Source organism: Labrus mixtus, chromosome 20 (assembly GCF_963584025.1).
Source record: "Labrus mixtus chromosome 20, fLabMix1.1, whole genome shotgun sequence".
Lineage (NCBI taxonomy): Eukaryota > Metazoa > Chordata > Actinopteri > Labriformes > Labridae > Labrus > Labrus mixtus.
The window spans coordinates 10380017-10400750 of NC_083631.1; the positions used below are offsets into that span (position 1 = coordinate 10380017).

General features: G+C 43.0%; 1 protein-coding gene across 3 annotated transcripts in view; it reads right to left on the reverse strand.

Moving 5' to 3' along the window:
- Nucleotides 1–7767, reverse strand: part of abat (4-aminobutyrate aminotransferase) — a 17030-nt gene extending 9263 nt beyond the window's left edge. For 2 of the 3 annotated variants that reach the window (XR_009665832.1, XM_061027295.1), the window contains exons 1-4: nucleotides 7610–7767; nucleotides 5991–6069; nucleotides 831–956; nucleotides 40–137 (exon numbers count right to left, since the gene is read on the reverse strand). Coding sequence is in view for 2 of the 3 variants with exons in the window: in XM_061027295.1 (XP_060883278.1) it covers nucleotides 40–137; nucleotides 831–900 (168 nt within the window). In the remaining variant the exon portion in view is untranslated. The remainder of the gene's footprint in view (nucleotides 1–39; nucleotides 138–830; nucleotides 957–5990; nucleotides 6070–7609) is intronic. The other variant, XM_061027296.1, reaches the window with a different exon arrangement.
- Between the last annotated feature and the right edge of the window lie 12967 nt (nucleotides 7768–20734).

Consider the following 20734-nt stretch of genomic DNA (forward strand, 5'->3'; position numbering starts at 1 on the left):
AGAGAAATAAAAATACTTTTGGGTGTGTGTGTGTGTTACCTGTGTTCTGGGTCCAGGTACGGTGGTTTTCATGGAGGGTCCACTGTAGTCGTAGTCCTGCTCAGTCTTTGGAGCTGCTTTACTGACATACCTGCAGGCTACACACACACACACACACACACACACACACACACACACACACACACACACACACCTTTGTCTCAGTACTTTGAGTTCCTTGTGTTTCTTCATATATAATCTTCTAATAATAATCTGTGTGTCACAGTTCTCTGGTCGTGGCACACACACTCACTCTTCTTCTCACAGGTGAGCTAAAGTTTGTTTTCCACTAAAACAGCTTTAAATGTGAATTATATTTTTACATTTATTTATTTATTTATATTATATATTTATATTTTTAACCACTGGTTTGATCATTTATGACCCAAAGGTGTCTCTGTTCACTTATGGTGTCGCTCAGTGATCAATCTTAGGGCCACTTCTCTTCTTGTTTAATGTTTTTCTCCACGCTTCAGTTATCTTTATTGATCTTTGTGTTCAGGTGTGTTCAGGTGTGAAAGTGAAGTAGTAACCATGACCAAGCTCATTGATGATTGACAGGAGAGATGGTCTTTGAGACTTCACCTCCTGCTGGAGGTTGGACAAACATGACCCTCAAAATGTTTTTAAAAGGTCTGACATGTTGGTGTGTTCCAGAGAGACTGAGCAGCGTTTTGTGTGTAAGTGGAGAGAGAGTGAGGAGAGAATGGGCCGGAGGGCGGAGTCTCTATAACTCGTCTCACAAGGTCATTAAAGGTCATTAGAGCAAAAGGAAGAGAAGCTTCATTTACCTGGAGCGCTGAGCCTCACGTTCCTGTGCAGAGAGAGAGCCAAGTGACGGCGGATCAGACCGGACGCCATGATGCAGAGTCAGAGAGAGAGAGAGAGAGAGAGAGCAGCTGCCCTCAGGGTCTCACCTACAGGGAGAGGGGGGCACAGTTAATCAGCTGAGTGCTGGACAAACATTCAAACTTGCAAAAACACATTTACACTGTTGAGCTGAGGGGGGAGCGTCTCCTCACAGCTCCTCCCTCTTTTCCATATGTGGTCACATCTTTAGAAAACAAATGCTGGACTTTGAGATAACGCAGGATGAAGACACACCTGCGAGGGAGAAGATCTCTGAACAGGAATACTGAGAATTTAAAGATCTTTTAGAGTCTGAAGTGGGTTAGGGGTTGGACTCTGTAAAGATCTTTTAGAGTCTGAAGTGGGTTAGGGGTTAAACTCTAAAGATCTTTTAGAGTCTGAAGTGGGTTAGGGGTTAGACTCTAATGATCTTTTAGAGTCTGACTGCTCCAATAGAAAACTAAAAAAGAAGATCAGACATTATTAATCGTTCTCAGAGAGTGAGAGGAGAATAAAGTGAACCAGGCTGTGACAACAAACTAAAGCATCGTTTTTATATATGAATGAATATGAACGCTGACATGTAAGAGATAGTCCCGCCCCTCAGCGTGTCTCTGATTGTGAGTTTAGTAGTGTGCATGTTTGTGTGTGTGTTGTTGTTGACAGGTTTTGTGAAAGAATAAATGAGCTGTCTGCTCTTATGTAAGTCAGGCAGCAGGAACAGGAACGCTCCAGATATCTGCTCTCACACACACACAGACACACAGACACACACACACACACACACACACACACAGGCATGCAGTCGGTTTCTTGGCAACAGCTCTAACTGGATGAAACTGGTCTAGAGAGTGAGAGTTACACAAGACTGCATCTTCATATGGCCTGGAGGAGGAGGGGGAGGAGGAGGAGGGGGAGGGGGAGGAGGAGGGGGATTTCTTTGTGTGTGGGGGTCTCTGTGAGGGGGAAAGGAGGGGGTCTTGAAGAGATGCAGGTCAGCTGGAGGGACTGGGTGAATCTGGATGTTCTAGAATGATTTACTGAGTGAGGTTGTCGAAGCGTTCGATACTTTGAGAAACGGCGTGTTCTGAAACGATATCATCTGTGTGATTTCAACGAGTGACAGTATCAAACGTAGCTGAGATAACACCTGTTTGATCAGACCCAGTGAACATCAAATCCCTCACAACAGTGACTGAAGTGTTCATTAAAGATGATTCATTATAAAACGTTACAGGAAGTGGACTCTTATTCGTGGAGGGGTTTGTGTGTCCCTGTGGCCCCTGGTCTCAGCTGTGATTCAGAAACCTCTTTAGACAGCAGTCAGGGACCGCTGATACCTCGCCCAGAAGTGGGAGACAGGGGCACCTTTCTGTAGCCAGACCTGAGGGGGAGCTCAACGCCGAGTGTCTGGTGGGTGGGCTTTCCTCCACGGGATCCGGTCAGGTTCAACAAGTTCTTTAAGAAAAACATGGAGCCACCATCCTGTGGGCCCACCACCTGCAGCTAAGGCATGGGGGTCAGGTGTAAACTGGGCAGCAGGTGTAGGCAGTGGTATTCTTGGAGTTTCTGGGTGGGGTCCGGGAAGGGGTTCTGCTGGGGACTCTATAGTACTACTGGGGGATCTCAAACATCTTGTGGGCAACGATGGAGACACCTGAAGGGAGGTGACAGGGAGGAACGGCCTACCCTATCTGAACCCGAGTGGTGCTTTGTTATTGGCCAAAAACAAAGACCAGCAGAGGGATTTCCATAAGTCCAATTGGAGTGGTCCATGTTCAAAGCCTCCATTGTGGAAGCGGCTACTAGGAGGAGTCAGAGGTCCCAGGGGAAGCCTCTCAGAGAGGTCACTGAACAGGGTGTCAGGTCTGGATGAGACTCTCATGCTGGAGGTTCTGGACTTTGTTGGGCTGTTGTGGATGACACGCCTCTTCAGTGTTGTGTGGAAGTCTAGGAGGGGTCAAAGGTCACACTGTCAAACTGTTCCTGTCTGGGGTCAAAGGTCACTCTGTCAAACTGTTCCTGTCTGGGGTCAAAGGTCACTGTCAAACTGTGAGTTTTTTCACTCTGAGAAAATGATCTCAGAACTGAGTTAACATTCAGCTGACATCTCCATCCATCCTGTCACCATGGCAACACAAGGAACTCAAAGTACTGACACAAAGCTGTGTGTGTGTGTGTGTGTAGCCTGGTTTAAACAGAAGAGTGTTCTACAGTCTGAGCTCACTGAACTCAGCCTTCAGCCTGATTCTAACCACAAACAGAAAATAAACACAATAATATATAAAACATGTTCAGGTGTTTACCTGTAGACTTTAACATGTTCAGGTGTTTACCTGCAGACTTTAACCTGTTCAGGTGTTTACCTGCAGACTTTAACATGTTCAGGTGTTTACCTGCAGACTAACATGTTCAGGTGTTTACCTGCAGAATTTAACATGTTCAGGTGTTTACCTGCAGACTTTAACCTGTTCAGGTGTTTACCTGACTCTCTTTACCTGCAGCCTTGTTCAGGTGTTTCTGAGGTGTAAACAGTCAGTATAAAGCATGCTGTCCTGCCCTCCTCTGACCTCATTGATAAACAGAGTTGTGTAACTCTTGTGTGTTTTATGTTATTGACCTGTGAGCCTGCTCTGATACGGATGGTCAGCAGAGTTCGATCGACTCTCACACAGAAAGAACTCTCTGTGAATCCTCCACCATTAGTTCATCAGAGTCTCAGGCTGACTATTGAGCACAAGGATCATTCCATTCAGATATATGGGGGTGTTCAATGTGTATTATGGTTATAAATATACATTTATAATATAAATTACAACATCCATCTTCTTCAGCTTATCTGAGGTTGGGTGGCAGCAGGCGCAGTAAGTCTTCCCAGACTTCCCTCTCCCCAGCAGCGTTTTCCTCCAGGGAGATTCCATGTCCAGAAAACCTTCAAAGGGAGGTGACCAGGAGGCATGAACCACCTCAACTGGCTCCTTTCAATGCAAAGGAGTAGCGGTTCTACTCCGGCTCAGACCAGACACGGTCACTGCCCATAGCTAACCTTAGCCCTGCTTTCAGTTACTGAGCAATCAGATGGTTTGCATTCTTTGAAGCCATCCTTCTCCATAGCCTTCCCAAATCCTCCCACACCCAGGTTTTTGCTTTCCGCAACAACTGAAGCCACAGCCCTCCGAGCCACCTGATACCTGTCAGCTGCTCCCCCGGGCTAACCAAACCCCAACAGCTTCCTTCTTCAGCCTGACGGCTCTGGTACCAGGTACACTTATGAACATCCCCATGTTCAAACATGGTGTTTGTTATGACCAATCCATGACTAGCACAGAAGTCCAACAACAAAATACCACTCGGGTTCAGATCGGGCAACCATTCCCCTCCAGGTGTCACCATCATCGCCCACGTGAGCGTTGAAGTCCCCCGGTAGAACTACAGAGTCCCAAGGCGGAACCCCTTCCAGGACCCCACCCAGAGACTCCAAGAAGGCCGTGTACTCTGAACTGCATATGCACACCCAACAGTCAACCTGAAGTCTCAGAGAGGTGACCCTCTCGTTCACCAGGGAAAACCCCAACACAGAGGCGCTCAGTTATTAACGTGTAATATGGTTATAAATGTTTAATATGGTTATAAATGTGTAATATGGCTATAAATGTGTAATATGGCTATAAATGTGTACTATGGTTATAAATGTTTAATATAGTTATAAATGTGTAATATGGTTATAAATGTTTTATATGGTTATAAATGTGTAATATGGTTATAAATATGGTTATAAATGTGTAATATGGTTCTAAATGTGTAATATAGTTATAAATGTGTAATATAGTTATAAATGTGTAATATGGTTCTAAATGTGTAAAATAGTTATAAATGTGTAATATAGTTATAAATGTGTAATATGGTTATAAATGTGTAATATAGTTATAAATATGTTATAAATGTGTAATATGTTTATAAATATGTAATATAGTTATAAATATGTTATAAATGTATAATATGGTTATAAATGTGTAATATAGTTATAAATATGTTATAAATGTGTAATATAGTTATAAATATGGTTATAAATGTGTAATATAGTTATAAATATGGTTATAAATGTGTGATATGGTTATAAATGTTTAATATGGTTATAAATGTGTAATATAGTTATAAATATGTTATAAATGTGTAATATGGTTATAAATGTGTAATATAGTTATAAATGTGTAATAAGGTTATAAATATGTAATATAGCTATAAATATGTTATAAATGTGTAATATGGTTATAAATGTGTAATATAGTTATAAATGTGTAATATGGTTATAAATATGTAATATAGCTATAAATATGTTATAAATGTGTAATATGGTTATAAATGTGTAACATCCAGGTCAAGGTCAAGGTTTCTTTATTCGTCTCCCTAGGGAGAAATTTGTCTCGGATGCTGGGAAATTGCTGCATAGACAATACATCGAAAACAATATAAAAACAGTAATTACAAATGTGCAAAAAACATTTAGCTTATGTGTGCTACAGTTCACCCAAGCGTCTGCTTACGTATCCGTACGCACGCACGCACGCACGCACACATGCACACTGTGCACATGTACACATGCCACTCCAAACACTTACGGTTTCATACATATATACATGGCAACAGTTACCGGTACATTGGGGGCCTCCTGTTTTTCCGTTCATCCTCTATTTTTTGCTCATTAATGAGCTAGTAATATAATAATAGTTATAAATGTGTAAAATAGTTATAAATGTATAAAATAGTTATAAATATGTAATATCTGTATAAATGTGTAATATAGTTATAAATATGGTTATAAATGTGTAATATGTTTATAAATGTGTAATAGGGTTATAAATATGTAATAGGGTTATAAATATGTAATATGGTTATAAATGTGTAATATGGTTATAAATATGTAATATAGTTATAAATATGTTTATAACTGTGTAATATGGTTATAAATGTGTAATAGGGTTATAAATATGTTTATAAATGTGTTATTCTGAGCACAGCAGGAAGTCATGTTGTTGTTTACCTGTGTGTCAGCTGTGACTGTGTTTAGAAAAGACAGAGTAACAGGTTTTACATATATTTACCTGTATGATGTCACAAGTTTAATTAAAAGATGGATAAAGATGAAACGAGCACACGTTGTGTAAGGATGGTCACAGCGCTCTGAAACACAGACGACAAACATGATTAAAGATGTTTCATTCTATGGATCCTTTGTTTCACTGTGAAGCACGGATACAACAAGGGAAGCAAATACATATTTATTGTTGACTGAAATAGAAAGTGTTTGAGCTGCACTGACACAAACAGATCACTGAGCACCTGTCTGAGTCTCCTGAGAACTCTCCCCCCTGATCTGATGCCGCCAGATAGTTTGTTGTTGCTGTGAGGTATCCAGGAAGTGGCTCTATAATCATGTGTTGAAAGGGGTACAGCACCACATGGCTGTCTGTTAGAGTAACACATCTGTATCTGTCTTTATCATCATGTTAACACACTAACTGCTTATCAGAGGGTTTTATTTTGAAGGCCCCCCCACAACACCACCCAAACACAAACCTGTGAAATGTTCTGATGAAATAAAGTTTGGGATGCAGATAAAAAACGTCCTCCTCCTGCTGCTCCCATTGGTTCTTCATAAAACAAAATACTGTCTTCTGTGTGTGTGTGCGTGTGCGTTGATGAGGGCTAAGTAAGTTCTCTTTGATGTTAATGAGAACTCAAGTGACTCTCTCTCTCTCTCCTCCCACCCACCTCTCCCCCCCTCTTTCTCTCTCTCCGCTCCCACCCCCCCTTTCTCTCTCTCTCCGCTCCCACCCCCCTCTTTCTCTCTCTCTCTCCCCTCCCCTCCCCCCCCCCCCCCCTGCAGACTGGAACTAACTGGTGTTTCACCTCCTGCTCTCTGTCAGATACATTTCTTATAAAAACAATAATTTTATTAGGAGAATAAAAACATTCAGATTATTTCAATACAATATTAAATTAATTATAAATGATAATTCATCATTTATAAATAATCACATAATATTTTATTGAGTTCTGTAACAGTCTATGTTACTGATCTCTGTCACACTTAATCTTTTTAAGATTCAACATATACTTTCATTCAATCATTAAAAACTGATGAATCCATCGGTGAGTTTAGTAACACCTCGCTGCAGCCTGGTACGTAACAGTCTGCAGCAGGATGTGAAGTTAAACACTTTTAGAAGTGATTAAAAACAGGTTGATGGATTGATGAATCGTTACATACATAGATGGATCCATCGGTGAGTTTAGTAACACCTCGCTGCAGCCTGGTATGTAACAGTCTGCAGGGTCGAGCTCAATGTTTGTTCGGTGTTTCTGCTCTTTGAAGGATCCGGCTCGGACCGGTTCTGAGCGGCTCTAACCTGTCAGCTTATCAATCATGTTATTGATCAGGTGGTCCGATACCTGATCAGCTGATTGCAGGTAATGTTCGGGGTCGTTTTGGTCGCACAAACATCCCGCTCCAGCTGCAGACATATACACACACACACACACACACACACACACACACACACACACACACACACACACACACACACACACACACACACACACACACACACACACACACACACACACACACACACACACACACACACGGAGAGTAGCGGAGCCTCAGGGAGCTCAGCCGGTGAATCACGGTGAGTCAGCGGACAGTCAGAGGATCACTTACCGACAGAGGACCGGAGTCTGCAGCTGGTTCGATCCCCGCGGCTCAGAGGGAAATCAGACAGGCTGAGAGACACACAGGGACTGAGACAGCACACACACACATACACACACACACACACAGGATTGGTTTTACTGAGGAGGGGGAGGGGCGGGGCTTATTCTCTCTGTTTTTCCCCCTCTCTCTCTCTTTTTTTTTTAACAAACCTTTATTTATATCCAGCTCAGTGTTCACGTGCAAACGATATGAAGCTAAAACATTAAATTCATCTTAAATAAAGATATATTTATTATTATTATCATACAATAAATATATAAATATATCAGAGATGATTTAACATCCATTCAGTTCTTGTGTTGATTTCATTGTTTAGTTTTATTTTGTCATTTATTTCTTCGGCTTCCTGTTTATGTTTCTGATGATCATCATGAGTTCAGTGTTTCCTATTTTATTTTGTAGTTTATTTCCCTCTTTGTCATGTTTAGTGTTTCTTCCTGCCCCGTGTTTCCCTCCAGTTTGTTTAGGCCTGATGGTCTTCACCTGTCTCTTTAGTCTCACCTGTGTCTCTTTAGTCTCACCTGTGTCTTTAGTCTCACCTGTGTCTCTTTAGTCTCACCTGTGTTTTTAGTCTCACCTGTGTCTCTTTAGTCTCACCTGTGTCTTTAGTCTCACCTGTGTCTCTTTAGTCTCACCTGTGTTTTTAGTTTCACCTGTGTCTCTTTAGTCTCACCTGTGTCTCTTTAGTCTCACCTGTGTCTCTTTAGTCTCACCTGTGTTTTTAGTCTCACCTGTGTCTCTTTAGTCTCACCTGTGTCTTTAGTCTCACCTGTGTCTCTTTAGTCTCACCTGTGTCTCTTTAGTCTCACCTGTGTCTTTAGTCTCACCTGTGTGTCTTTAGTCTCACCTGTGTCTTTAGTCTCACCTGTGTCTCTTTAGTCTCACCTGTGTTTTTAGTCTCACCTGTGTCTCTTTAGTCTCACCTGTGTTTTTAGTCTCACCTGTGTCTCTTTAGTCTCACCTGTGTTTTTAGTCTCACCTGTGTCTCTTTAGTCTCACCTGTCTCTTTAGTCCCACCAGTGTTTTTAGTCTCACCTGTCTCTTTAGTCTCACCAGTGTTTTTAGTCTCACCTGTGTCTCTTTAGTCTCACCTGTGTCTTTAGTCTCACTTGTGTCTCTTTAGTCTCACCTGTGTCTCTTTAGTCTCACCTGTGTCTTTAGTCTCACCTGTGTCTCTTTAGGCTCACCTGTGTCTCACTCTCTCTGTCTATGTGTATGTGTGTGTGTGTGTGTGTGTGTGTGTGTGTGTGTGTGTGTGTGTGCGTGTGCGTGTGCGTGTGTGACTGTGTGTGTTTCTGTAAAGGTACAGGAAGGTCAGATGTAAATGTGAGAATGAAACAACACACACACATTATTTGCATTGATTTGAATATTTTAATGTTTCGAGATCTCCGGTCGTCTTAAAGGGACAGGCCTCCGGTCCCCTTAAAGGGACAGACCTCCGGTCCTCTTAAAGGGACAGGCCTCTGGTCCCCTTAAAGGGACAGGCCTCCGGTCGTCTTAAAGGGACAGGCCTCAAGTCCTCTTAAAGGGACAGGCCTCCGGTCCTCTTAAAGGGACAGGCCTCCTGTCCTCTTAAAAGGACAGGCCTCCGGTCATGAGTTAATATTCAACCTTTATGAGCCCTGATCTGTACTGAGACAAAGGTGTGTGTGTGTGTGTGTGTGTGTGACACTGTGTGTGTGTGTGTGTGACTGTGTGTGTGTGTGTGTGTGTGTGTTTGTGTCTGTGTGTGACTGTGTGTGTATTTGTGTCTGTGTGTGACTGTGTGTGTGTGTGTGTGTGAGGAGGGAGACTTTATGCTCAACGTTTTGGTAACACTTTATAATAACATCATGTATAATAAAATGATAATATAATATATAATATAATATAATTTAAAGAAGCAGTATGTCTGACACACTGTGTGTGTGTGTGTGTGTGTGTGTGTAATATAATATATAATATAATGTAATTTAAAGAAGCAGTATGTCTGACACAGTTGATGAAAAGATTACCATTTTTATAAAGGTCCTCTATTTTCTGCACTCCTTTGTTTGCCCATATTCTGAAACCTCCATCTGCTCTCCCTGAAATATATATTACATACAATATACATTACATATAGCAATGCTTATACTTTGTAAATGTATACTTGTTATCTGTACTGAAATATTGTTATTCTCTTTGTAATATTGCAGTTTTACAAAAACAAAACAAAAGGAACTCAAGTAAAATCAAGAAAAGACAAGCCTTGTGTTTTTATTGGAGGACTTTTGTTTGAGTGTTATCTGGCTGTCAAATCCTGTACATTGGAACGTGCAGAAAGGGCAGTACAGTAAAAAGACAATACTACAGCGGGCTTAAAGGTCCCATATTATGCTTTTTCTGGTTTTATATGCTCTTTAGTGTGTTTTCCAAGTGTCCTGTGCATGTTTAGGCACATCTATTTGCAAAAATTCAAAGTCCGCGGAAAAGCGGCTTCTCCTACGTCCTCCTGTTAGCTGTAGCATTAGCCGCATGTAACGCTCAGTTCTAGCCCCCCTCGATAAAAAATTGTCAGTCCGACGTCATTGTCAGTGTGATATCACTGATCTAAGCCCATTGGCTCGTTGTGGCAAGCCCAGCAGCTCATGTTGCACGCCCGTTAACTTCTGTAGCATGCCCACGATATGCCGTAGCCTGCGGTAGCACAGTAGTGCTAAGGTGCTTATGTTTTTGCTCCCCTCGGACGGAGCCAGTGGCTGCATTCCCAATATGGTAAAAGAGGCGGGACATTTACGAGAACCGTGCTGAGCAACTGACCAATTACGGCAGAGCCGACAGGCCGACCAATCAGATCAGACTTGGCACACGTGGGGACTCTGAACATGGGCACTTCAGAGCCTTAGAGAGAGAGTCAGAAACGAGCAGGTGCATGGAGCAGCAGAACATGAAAACAGACACTTTTTTATAACTTTAGCTATTGTGAACATACTTTAGTAGGTACATAGATTAAATATATGAACCCCAAAAAGGGCATAATATGGGCTCTTTAAGCATTAAAAAACAATACTCAGCAAACATGAGTCTATGCTGTGGACGGAATTACTGTAAGGATAACACCACTGTGCTACAAAATGAAGCTAGCGGACAGCAACAAACATTAAATCAGCCAAAGCTCCATCAAGCATTTGATGCAAAGTCACAGTTATCTAGAGCAACAACAAGAACCTCTCAGCGTTCATCATCAACAGTCTCTTCAGCTACGAAAGCCTATGCTAAGGAAAAAGCTGCAAAGGCTCAACTTGCATACGCTGAAAAAGAAGCTAACATGATGAGACAGAGAGCAGACCTGGAAGCAAGCCTGCTGAAGCAAAAGGCTGACTTTGATGCAAGCCTCCATCTTCTTCAGTGTCAACGAGCTGCTGCTGCAGCTTATGATGAAGTCGAAGTCGAAGAGTGTCAACAGCAATGTGAATGGTTTTCTCCAAAACTGCTTCCCACACATGAAGCATTGGAGTCACAAGAAAAAATAATTGATAAATTGGAAATATCAGATGCTTAACCAGCCACTTTCAATGATATCCAAAACACGCAACAAGTTCATGAAGACATAAAAATAGAGCCAACAACATACTCTGCAAGATGTCCAACATACCCTCATAGTATTCAAAAACATATCCCTAAGCCTGAAATAGGAAACCTAAATGAACAGCAAGGTGCACAAGACTTTGCAAGATATCTTCTCCGGAGGAAAATGGTGTCAACAGGTCTTCTGAAATTCGACGACAAACCTGAAAACTACTGGTCGTGGAAGGCTTCCTTTCAGAGTGCAACTAGAGACTTGAATCTTTCAGCCAGAGAAGAACTGGACCTGATGACAAAGTGGCTTGGAGCTGAATCATCAGAACATGCAAAGAGAATTCGTGCTGTACATGTCCTTAACCCTGCAGCTGGTGTTAACATGGTTTGGCAACATCTCGAAGAGTGTTATGGTACACCAGAGGTCATTGAAGAAGCACTGCTTAAAAAGCTTGAACTCTTCCTGAAGCTGACCAATAAAGATAATGTTAAGCTAAGAGAGCTAGATGACATTTTGCTCGGCAGAGCAGCGAGCAGCACCTGAGCAGAGCAGCGAGCAGCACCTGAGCAGAGCAGCGAGCAGCACCTGAGCAGAGCAGCGAGCAGCACCTGAGCAGAGCAGCGAGCAGCACCTGAGCAGAGCAGCGTACTACGGTGAGCGTATTGCATAATTTCTTGTTCTGTTCTCCTCTGCACTGTGTTACTGTGTACCTACTCTTAGCTTAGCTTAGCAGTTAGCTTTACAATGGCTTCTTTTTCTGTCTCTCCCTCTCCTGCTCTCTCCTGCTCTACATGTCAGATGTTAAGTTACTCCTTGTCCTCCTTTAGTGATAATGATACTTGTAAGAAATGTAGTTTATTTTTAGCTTTGGAGGCGAGGGTGTCTGAGTTAGAGAGACGGCTCCGCACCATTGAGTCAGAGTCATCGTATGCAGCAGTAGTTAGCCAGCCACCTGTAGCCGGTGCGGGCCGACATAGCTTGGCTTCCCCCCCGGTAGCTCCCGAGCAGCCGGGAGGCAGTGGCTGGGTTACTGTCCGAGGGAAGCATAGTCGAAAATCGAAACACACGGTTCCCCACCAACCACTTCACGTTTCAAACAAATTTTCCCCACTCAGCGACACACCCGCTGAGAATAAAACTCTGATTATTGGAGACTCCATAGTCCGAAACGTGAAGCTAGCGAAGTCAGCGGGCATAGTTAGGTGTAGACCCAGGGCCAGAGCGGGCGACATCGCATCTTATTTAAAGTTGCTGACAAGGACTAAAGGTAGATTTGATACAATCGTAATTCATGTCGGCACAAATGACTCCCGACTACGCCAGTCGGAAGTCACTAAGGTTAATGTGGAGTCAGTGTGTACTTTTGCTAAGACGATGTCGGACTCCGTAGTGTTCTCTGGTCCCCTCCCAAATCAGACCAGTGATGACATGTATAGCCGCATGTCATCACTCAACCGCTGGCTGTCGAGGTGGTGTCCAGCAAACGATGTGGGCTTCATAGATAACTGGCAGTCTTTTTGGGGAAAACCTGGTCTGCTAGCTAGAGACGGCATCTATCCCACTTTGGACGGTGCAGCTCTATTATCTAGAAACATAGCAGAGGTTATTAGTCCAAAACCTTGACAACAACACAGAGTTCAGACCAGGAGGCAGAGCTGCAGTCTTACACACTTCTCTGCGCCTCCCTTAGATCTGTCTCCCAGTCACTATAGCTGTAATTCTGAATCAAACTGTAGTTATACTATAGGTACTGTGTCTGTCCCCCGGCCCAGACCCGTTTTTATAAGTCATCCAAACGGCGTGAATCATCAGAATCTGATTAGAATCAAAACTACGAATACGATTTTTCTACAAGATCGGAGGATTCACTGCGGACTTTTGAACATTAGGTCCTTAGCATCCAAGTCTCTTTTAGTGAATGATCTGATATCAGATCAGCACATTGATTTACTTTTTTTGACTGAAACTTGGCTGTGTCGAGATGAATATGTTAGTTTGAATGAATCCACTCCTCCCAGTCATTTTAATACTCATATACCTCGAGACACCGGACGAGGTGGTGGAGTAGCAGCTATTTTTAATTCCAGTCTTTTAGTTAACCCTCGACCAAAGCTGAATTTTTCTTCTTTTGAAAGCCTTGTTCTTAGTCTTCCATATCCAGTCTCAAGAACCTTTCAGCCAGTTCTAGTTGTTGTAGTTTACCGCCCTCCTGGCCCATATTCTGAGTTTTTATCTGAGTTTGCAGAATTTCTATCAGACTTAGTCCTTAGCAGTGATAGAATAATTGTTGTAGGTGACTTCAATATCCATGTGGATGTTGAAAATGATAGCCTGAGCACAGCTTTCATGTCACTATTAGACTCTATTGGTTTCACCCAGGGTGTAAACGAACCTACTCATCGTTTTAACCACACCCTGGATCTTGTTTTAGCTTATGGAATTGAAATCCATAACCTTACAGTTTTCCTAGAAAATCCTCTGCTATCAGACCATTTTTTTATTACATTTGATTTTGTCCTACTAGAATTACCTCTGCCTGGAAGAGGTGTGCTCTCTAGAAGTTTGTCGGATAGTGCTGTGGCTAGATTTAAGGAAGCTATTTCAGCTGTTTTTGATTTAGTACCGTGTTTCAACCCAGTTGGAAACTCTTACGATAGCTTTAGTCCCTCTCAGCTAGATCAGTTTGTTGATAGTGCAGTGGATTCGCTGAGAGTTACTCTGGATTCGATTGCTCCCCTGAAACAGAAGGTTGTCAAGCGGCAGAGAGTGGCTCCATGGTTCAACTCAGAAACCCGTACTCTGAAACAATCGTCACGGAATTTTGAAAGAATATGGCGTTCGACCAAAACGGTAGAATCTCGTTTTTTCTGGCAGGATAGTCATAGAAGATATATGAAGGCTCTACGTCACGCCCGAGCTGCCTACTACTCCTCTCTAATCGAGGAAAACAAAGGCAATCCTAGATACCTTTTCAGTACTGTAGCCAGGCTGACAGAGAGTCATGGCTCCATTGAGCCTTGTATTCCTCTAGCCCTCAGCAGTAATGACTTCCTTAGCTTTTTGAACAACAAAGTTCTAGACATCAGAGACAAAATTGGTAACCTCCTGCCCTTACCTGGTGCAGATACGTCTGATATGGCAGAGACAGTTCCAGGACCAGATATTAGTCTCGACTGTTTTTCTGCAATCGACCTTTCAGAGCTATATTCCATTTTTTCTGCGTCGAAACCGTCAACCTGTATTTTGGACCCAATCCCAACCAAGCTGTTTAAGGAAGTCTTTCCCTTAGTTAGCAACTCCATATTAGATATGATCAATATGTCTTTACTGGCAGGCTATGTACCACAGGCATTTAAAGTAGCGGTAATCAAACCTCTACTTAAAAAGCCTACTCTGGACTCAGGAACTCTGGCTAACTACAGGCCTATATCCAACCTTTCTTTTTTCTCGAAGATCCTGGAGAAGGTGGTAGCTAAACAGCTGTGTGACTTTCTCCATGACAACAGTTTATTTGAAGAGTTCCAGTCAGGATTTAGAGTCCACCATAGCACTGAGACTGCACTAGTTAGAGTTACAAACGATCTACTTCTAGCCTCAGACAGGGGACTTCTGTCTGTGCTCGTCTTGTTAGATCTTAGTGCTGCTTTTGACACCATTGACCATCGGATCCTGTTGTACAGACTGGAGCATTTGCTTGGAATTACAGGGACTGCTTTAAGTTGGTTTGAATCCTACTTATCAGACCGATCTCAGTTTGTACATGTTAATGATGAGTCCTCTATGCACACTAAAGTTTGCCATGGAGTCCCACAAGGTTCAGTGCTTGGACCAATTCTTTTTACATTATATATGCTTCCTCTGGGAAATATTATGAGGAAACACTCCATACAGTTTCATTGTTATGCAGATGATACTCAGCTTTATGTATCAATGAAGCCCGATGGTACCAGTCAGTTATGTCAGCTAGAAACGTGCCTTAAGGACGTTAGGACCTGGATGACCAGAAATTTTTTTTGCTACTTAACTCAGACAAGACTGAAGTTATTGTGCTAGGCCCTAAGAACCTCAGAGAGACTTTTTCTAGTGATGTGACTGTCCTCAATGACATCAGCCTGGCATCTAGCACCACTGTTAGGAATTTAGGAGTTCTTTTTGATCAAGATATGTCTTTTAGCTCTCACATCAGTCAAGTTTCAAGAACAGCCTACTTTCACCTTCGTAATATATCCAAGATCAGGAATATCCTGTCGCAAAGTGATGCAGAAAAACTAGTTCATGCATTTGTTACCTCCAGACTGGATTATTGTAACTCTCTTTTGTCAGGGTGCTCTGGCAAATCTCTAAAGACTCTTCAACTGGTCCAGAATGCTGCAGCTCGTGTACTGACCAGAACCAGGAAATGGGACCACATCACTCCTGTCCTGGCTTCTCTGCACTGGCTCCCTCTACAGTCTAGAATAGAATTCAAGATCCTTCTTCTCACCTACAAAGCTCTAAATGGCCAGGCACCATCTTACCTGAAGGAGCTACTAGTGCCGTACTGTCCCTCGAGAGCGTTGCGGTCCCGGAGTGCAGGCCTGCTGGTGGTACCTACAGTCTCCAAGTGTACTATGGGGGGTAAAGCCTTCAGTTATCGGGCTCCTCTCCTCTGGAACCGCCTTCCAGCCGGGGTCCGGGAGGCAGACACAGTCTGTATTTTTAAGAATAGACTTAAAACTTTCCTTTTTGATAAATCTTATAGTTAGGGCTGGTGCTGGTGTAGACCAGCTCTTAGTTATGCTGCTATAGGCTTAGACTACCGGGGGAACTGGCACCCTGAGCTCCTCTCTCTCTCTCTCTCTGCATATACAGTACATCATTTTACTGCATGTATCTATCTATAAATCTCAGTCACTAACCACCTACTTTCCTGGGAGCTCTTGAGCTCTCCTAGGCTCCTCAAGATCGTCGGTTGACGGCTTGCCTACTTACCTGCTCTTTTGTAATGTTAACAGACAAAGAGTAAGGTATTTTACCTGCTTCTTGTAAAGTGTCTCGAGATAACACTTGTTATGAGTTGACGCTATACAAATAAAAGTTGATTGATTGATTTTGCCGGAGCTGGAATGTGCTAAAGAAGATGGTACTCTACCAGGCCTCTCATATTTGGATACAGCTCGCGGAATAAAACTAATTGTAGAAAAACTTCCATATTATCTCCAAGAAAAATGGGTAAGCTTTGGAAGCAAATTCAAGGAGGATCATCTGGTGACTTTTCCTCCCTTTTGTGTGTTTTCTAAGTTCATTCGTCAACAGGCTAAGATAAAAAATTATCCTAGCTTTACTTTATCCACCACCAGCAGTTATGTCTCTCCGAGAACAGAACGGCCGATGAAGTTCAACAGTAAAGCTTCTGTGACCGTACACAAAACAGACAGTCCTGCAGAATCATCAGGCATCCATTCCAGTCCTGGTCTGAAGAAATTGGATGATCCAGATCGTCAGTGTCCAATCCATAAGAAGCCTCATCCACTGAAAGAATTTAAAGAGAAAAATCCCTGGAAGACCGCAAAGCATATCTCAGAGAGAACTACATCTGCTTTAGATGTTGTGGATCTACACAACACATGGTGAAAGACTGCAAGGCGACTGTAAAGTGTTTTGAGTGCAAAAGCAACACACATATTGCCGTCCAGGTCCCCCTCCTGTAATGAAACAGACTGTAGCTGCTGACAAAGATGACAGCGGGGAGAAAGATGACAGCGGGGAGAAAGTTGGCACTTCATCTCCTTCTGTTACATCAAAGTGCACTGACATTTTTGGAAATGCAGACAGCCCGCGCTCATGCTCCAAAATCTGCTTGGTGAAAGCATATCCTGCAGGTAAAAAAGAGAAGGCAATTAAGATGTATGCTGTGTTAGATGAACAAAGCAATAAATCTCTTGCTAAGACAGAATTCTTCAACATCTTTGAAGTCAAAGCCAACCCTGCTCCATACACCCTGAAAACCTGTTCTGGGGAATCAGAAACTTCAGGTAGAAGAGCTGCTGACTTTATTATTGAGTCTATGGATGGTAAGCTACAAATACCATTACCCACCCTAATTGAGTGTGACATGGTACCTGACGACAAGACCGAAATTCCATCGCCAGAGATTGCAAAACATCACCCACACTTACAGTCAGTTGCTAACAAGATTCAACCTGTAGACGAAGATGCTCCGATCCTCCTGCTCTTAGGAAGAGACATCCTTCGGGTGTATAATGTTCGAGAGCAGATGAACGGGAGAAGTGTGCTTGGGGACAGTTCACAAACCATCAGAGGTCAATGTTTACAAAACAAACATACTGCACAACGGTCGGACATCCTTTTTCAAGCCATGTCCTCAAAGTATCTACATTAAGGAAAACTACAGCGAAATGAAACAGGGTCATGAAACACCTTATCCTGCATCTGATGTGAAAGCAAGTCTCAGCTTGACAACTGACAACCTAGGAGGTTCGGTTTTTGAAAGGTCCAAGAATGATGATACTCTTGCACTCTCCATAGATGATAAAGATTTTCTGGCCATTATGGATGCAGAAGTCTACCAGGATAAAGGTAACAGCTGGGTGGCGCCTCTGCCATTTCACTCTCCAAGACGACGCCTGCCGAGCAATAAAGAGCAAGCTTTTAAACGTCTCTGTTCTCTACGGAGAACTCTGGAGAAAAATCCAGAAATGAAAGATCACTATGTCAAGTTCATGCAAAAGATGCTAGACAACGATCAAGCTGAGCCTGCTCCACCTTTAGACAAAGGTAAAGAACATTGGTATCTGCCAACATTTGGGGTTTACCACCCTCAGAAGCCTGGTGAAATAAGGGTTGTGTTTGATTCAAGCCCTGAATGTGATGGAACTTCTCTCAATGATGTCTTGCTTAGCGGACCTGACTTGAACAACACCTTGTTAGGGGTCCTTTTGCGGTTTCGGAAAGAACCTGTAGCCCTTACAGCAGATGTGCAGCAAATGTTCTATTGCTTTGTTGTACGAGAAGACCACAGGGATTATCTGCGATATCTCTGGTACGAGGACAGTGACATCACCACAAATGTGGTTGAATACAGGATGAAGGTCCACGTGTTTGGAAACAGCCCTTCGCCTGCTGTGTCTATCTACTGCATGAGACGTGCAGCTCAAAATGGTGAACAGGAACATGGTTCTGATGCAAGACAGTTTGTTCAGAGACAGTTTTATGTAGATGACGGCCTTACCTCAGTGGCAACTCCTGAAGAGGCAATAGATCTCTTTACACGAACAAGAGAGATGTTGGCAGAATCCAACTTGCGCCTGCACAAAGTGGCATCGAACAACAGTCAGGTAATGGAAGCCTTCCCGGCAGAAGACTGTGCAAAGGATCTAAAGGACCTGGACCTTGGAGTGGATCCTCTTCCTCTTCAGAGGAGTCTATGGCTCTCCTGGAACTTAGAAAAAGACAGGTTTACTTACGTTGTGTCCCACAAAGAGAAACCTTTCACAAGAAGAGGTGTGTTGTCAACAGTCAACAGTTTGTATGACCCCTTGGGCTTTGTTGCGCATAACAATGCAAGGGAAGTCACTAGTGCGAGAGTTGTCATCTGAACAGAGTGAATGGGATGCTCCTCTCCATCCAAAAAAGGAAATTGAATGGAACAAATGGAAAGATTCTTTGGAGGCTCTTGAAGACTTACCTTTACAGAGGTGTTACATTCCAGTTTCACTGTCTTCTACTCAGAGAAAGGAACTCTGCATCTTTTCAGATGCTTCGACAGTAGCCATAGGAGCTGTGGCATATTTGAGAGCTGCAGACAACGAGGGACAATACCATGTTGGATTCGTCATGGGGAAGTCAAAACTGGCCCCTCGTCCTGCCCACACAGTTCCACGTCTTGAACTCTGTGCAGCTGTGCTAGCTGTTGAACTCTATGAGCTGATCAGGGACGAGCTAGACATTGAGGTTGACACTGTGAAGTTTTTCACTGACAGTAAAATCGTTCTTGGATATATTCACAACACCACAAAACGTTTTACATGTATGTTTCCAACCGAATCACTCGGATAAGAAGATCCACTCATCCCAACCAGTGGTACTATGTACCAACAGAACTGAACCCTGCAGACCATGCAACACGGTCTATACCAGCAGCTCAACTTCAAAACAGCAACTGGTTCACAGAACCAGCTTTCCTGTGTCATGACAGGGCAGATGAGACACCTGAAGCTGCTCTTTTCACCCTTGTTGAGCATGAAACTGATGACGAGATTCATCCTGAAGTCACAACTCTGGCTACCAAGGCATCCGAGTCCCACTTGGGATCACAACACTTTGAGAGATACTCAAGCTGGAGAACACTTAATCGAATCATAGCCAAACTCATTCATGTTGCTGCATCTTAGAAAGGAATGTTAAACGATGCTGAAAGAAAAGGATGGAAATGTTTCACAGAGTCGTCCAGCACAAGTGAGCTTTTACAGGCCAAAGCTGTGATAATTTGTTCTGTCCAGCATCAAGCTTTTAAGGAAGAGCTGAAAAGTCTTAAAGGTAAACAGACATGCGACAAACAAAACACACTCAAGAACCTAAATCCAGTTGTGGATCAAGATGGTGTGCTTCGTGTTGGAGGTCGTCTTTCTTCTGCTGACCTTTCAAATGAAGAAAAGCACCCTCTAATTATTCCACACACTCATCACATCTCCACACTACCTTGTGAGACACTTTCATGAACAAGTAGCTCATCAAGGAAGACACATTACAGAGGGAGCTATCCGAGCAACTGGATACTGGATAGTGAGGAGTAAACGTCTGGTGTCTTCTGTAATCCACAAGTGTGTTATCTGCCGCAAACTCCGAGGGAGGCTCGAGGACCAAAAGATGGCAGATTTGCCTACTGACAGGCTTACTCCAGAACCTCCATTCACCACTGTTGGTCTTGATGTTTTTGGGCCATGGTTTATCATGACACGTTGCACCAGAGGAGGAAGTGCTGACAGCAAACGCTGGGCAGTGCTCTTCACATGCTTGTCAACCAGAGCAGTTCATATTGAACTGATTGAAACTATGTCCACAGACAGTTTCATCAATGCCCTAGGGAGGTTTTTCTCTGTACGTGGTCCAGCAAAACTTCTTAGGTCAGACAGAGGGACTAACTTTGTTGAAGCTTGTAAGGAGTTGGACATAAACACAGATAACTCTGCAGTCAAGACTTACCTCCATGGCAAAGGATGCTCCTGGGTGTTTAATCCACCTCATGCTTCTCACATGGGTGGCTCCTGGGAGCGGCTCATCTGAGTTTCCAGACGCATACTGGATGCAATGTTGCTTCAGACAGGGCCAACACGTCTCACTCATGAAGTACTGAGCACATTCATGGCAGAGGTAATGGCGATTATAAATGCAAGACCCCTTGTGTCGAATAGATAGTAAATGAACATTTAGTTAATAGTTATGTAACAAACAATGAAATTATAGTTAATAATGTTTTCTATCATTTATCTTATGTTAACAGTTTATTGAGGCACTCATAATCTATC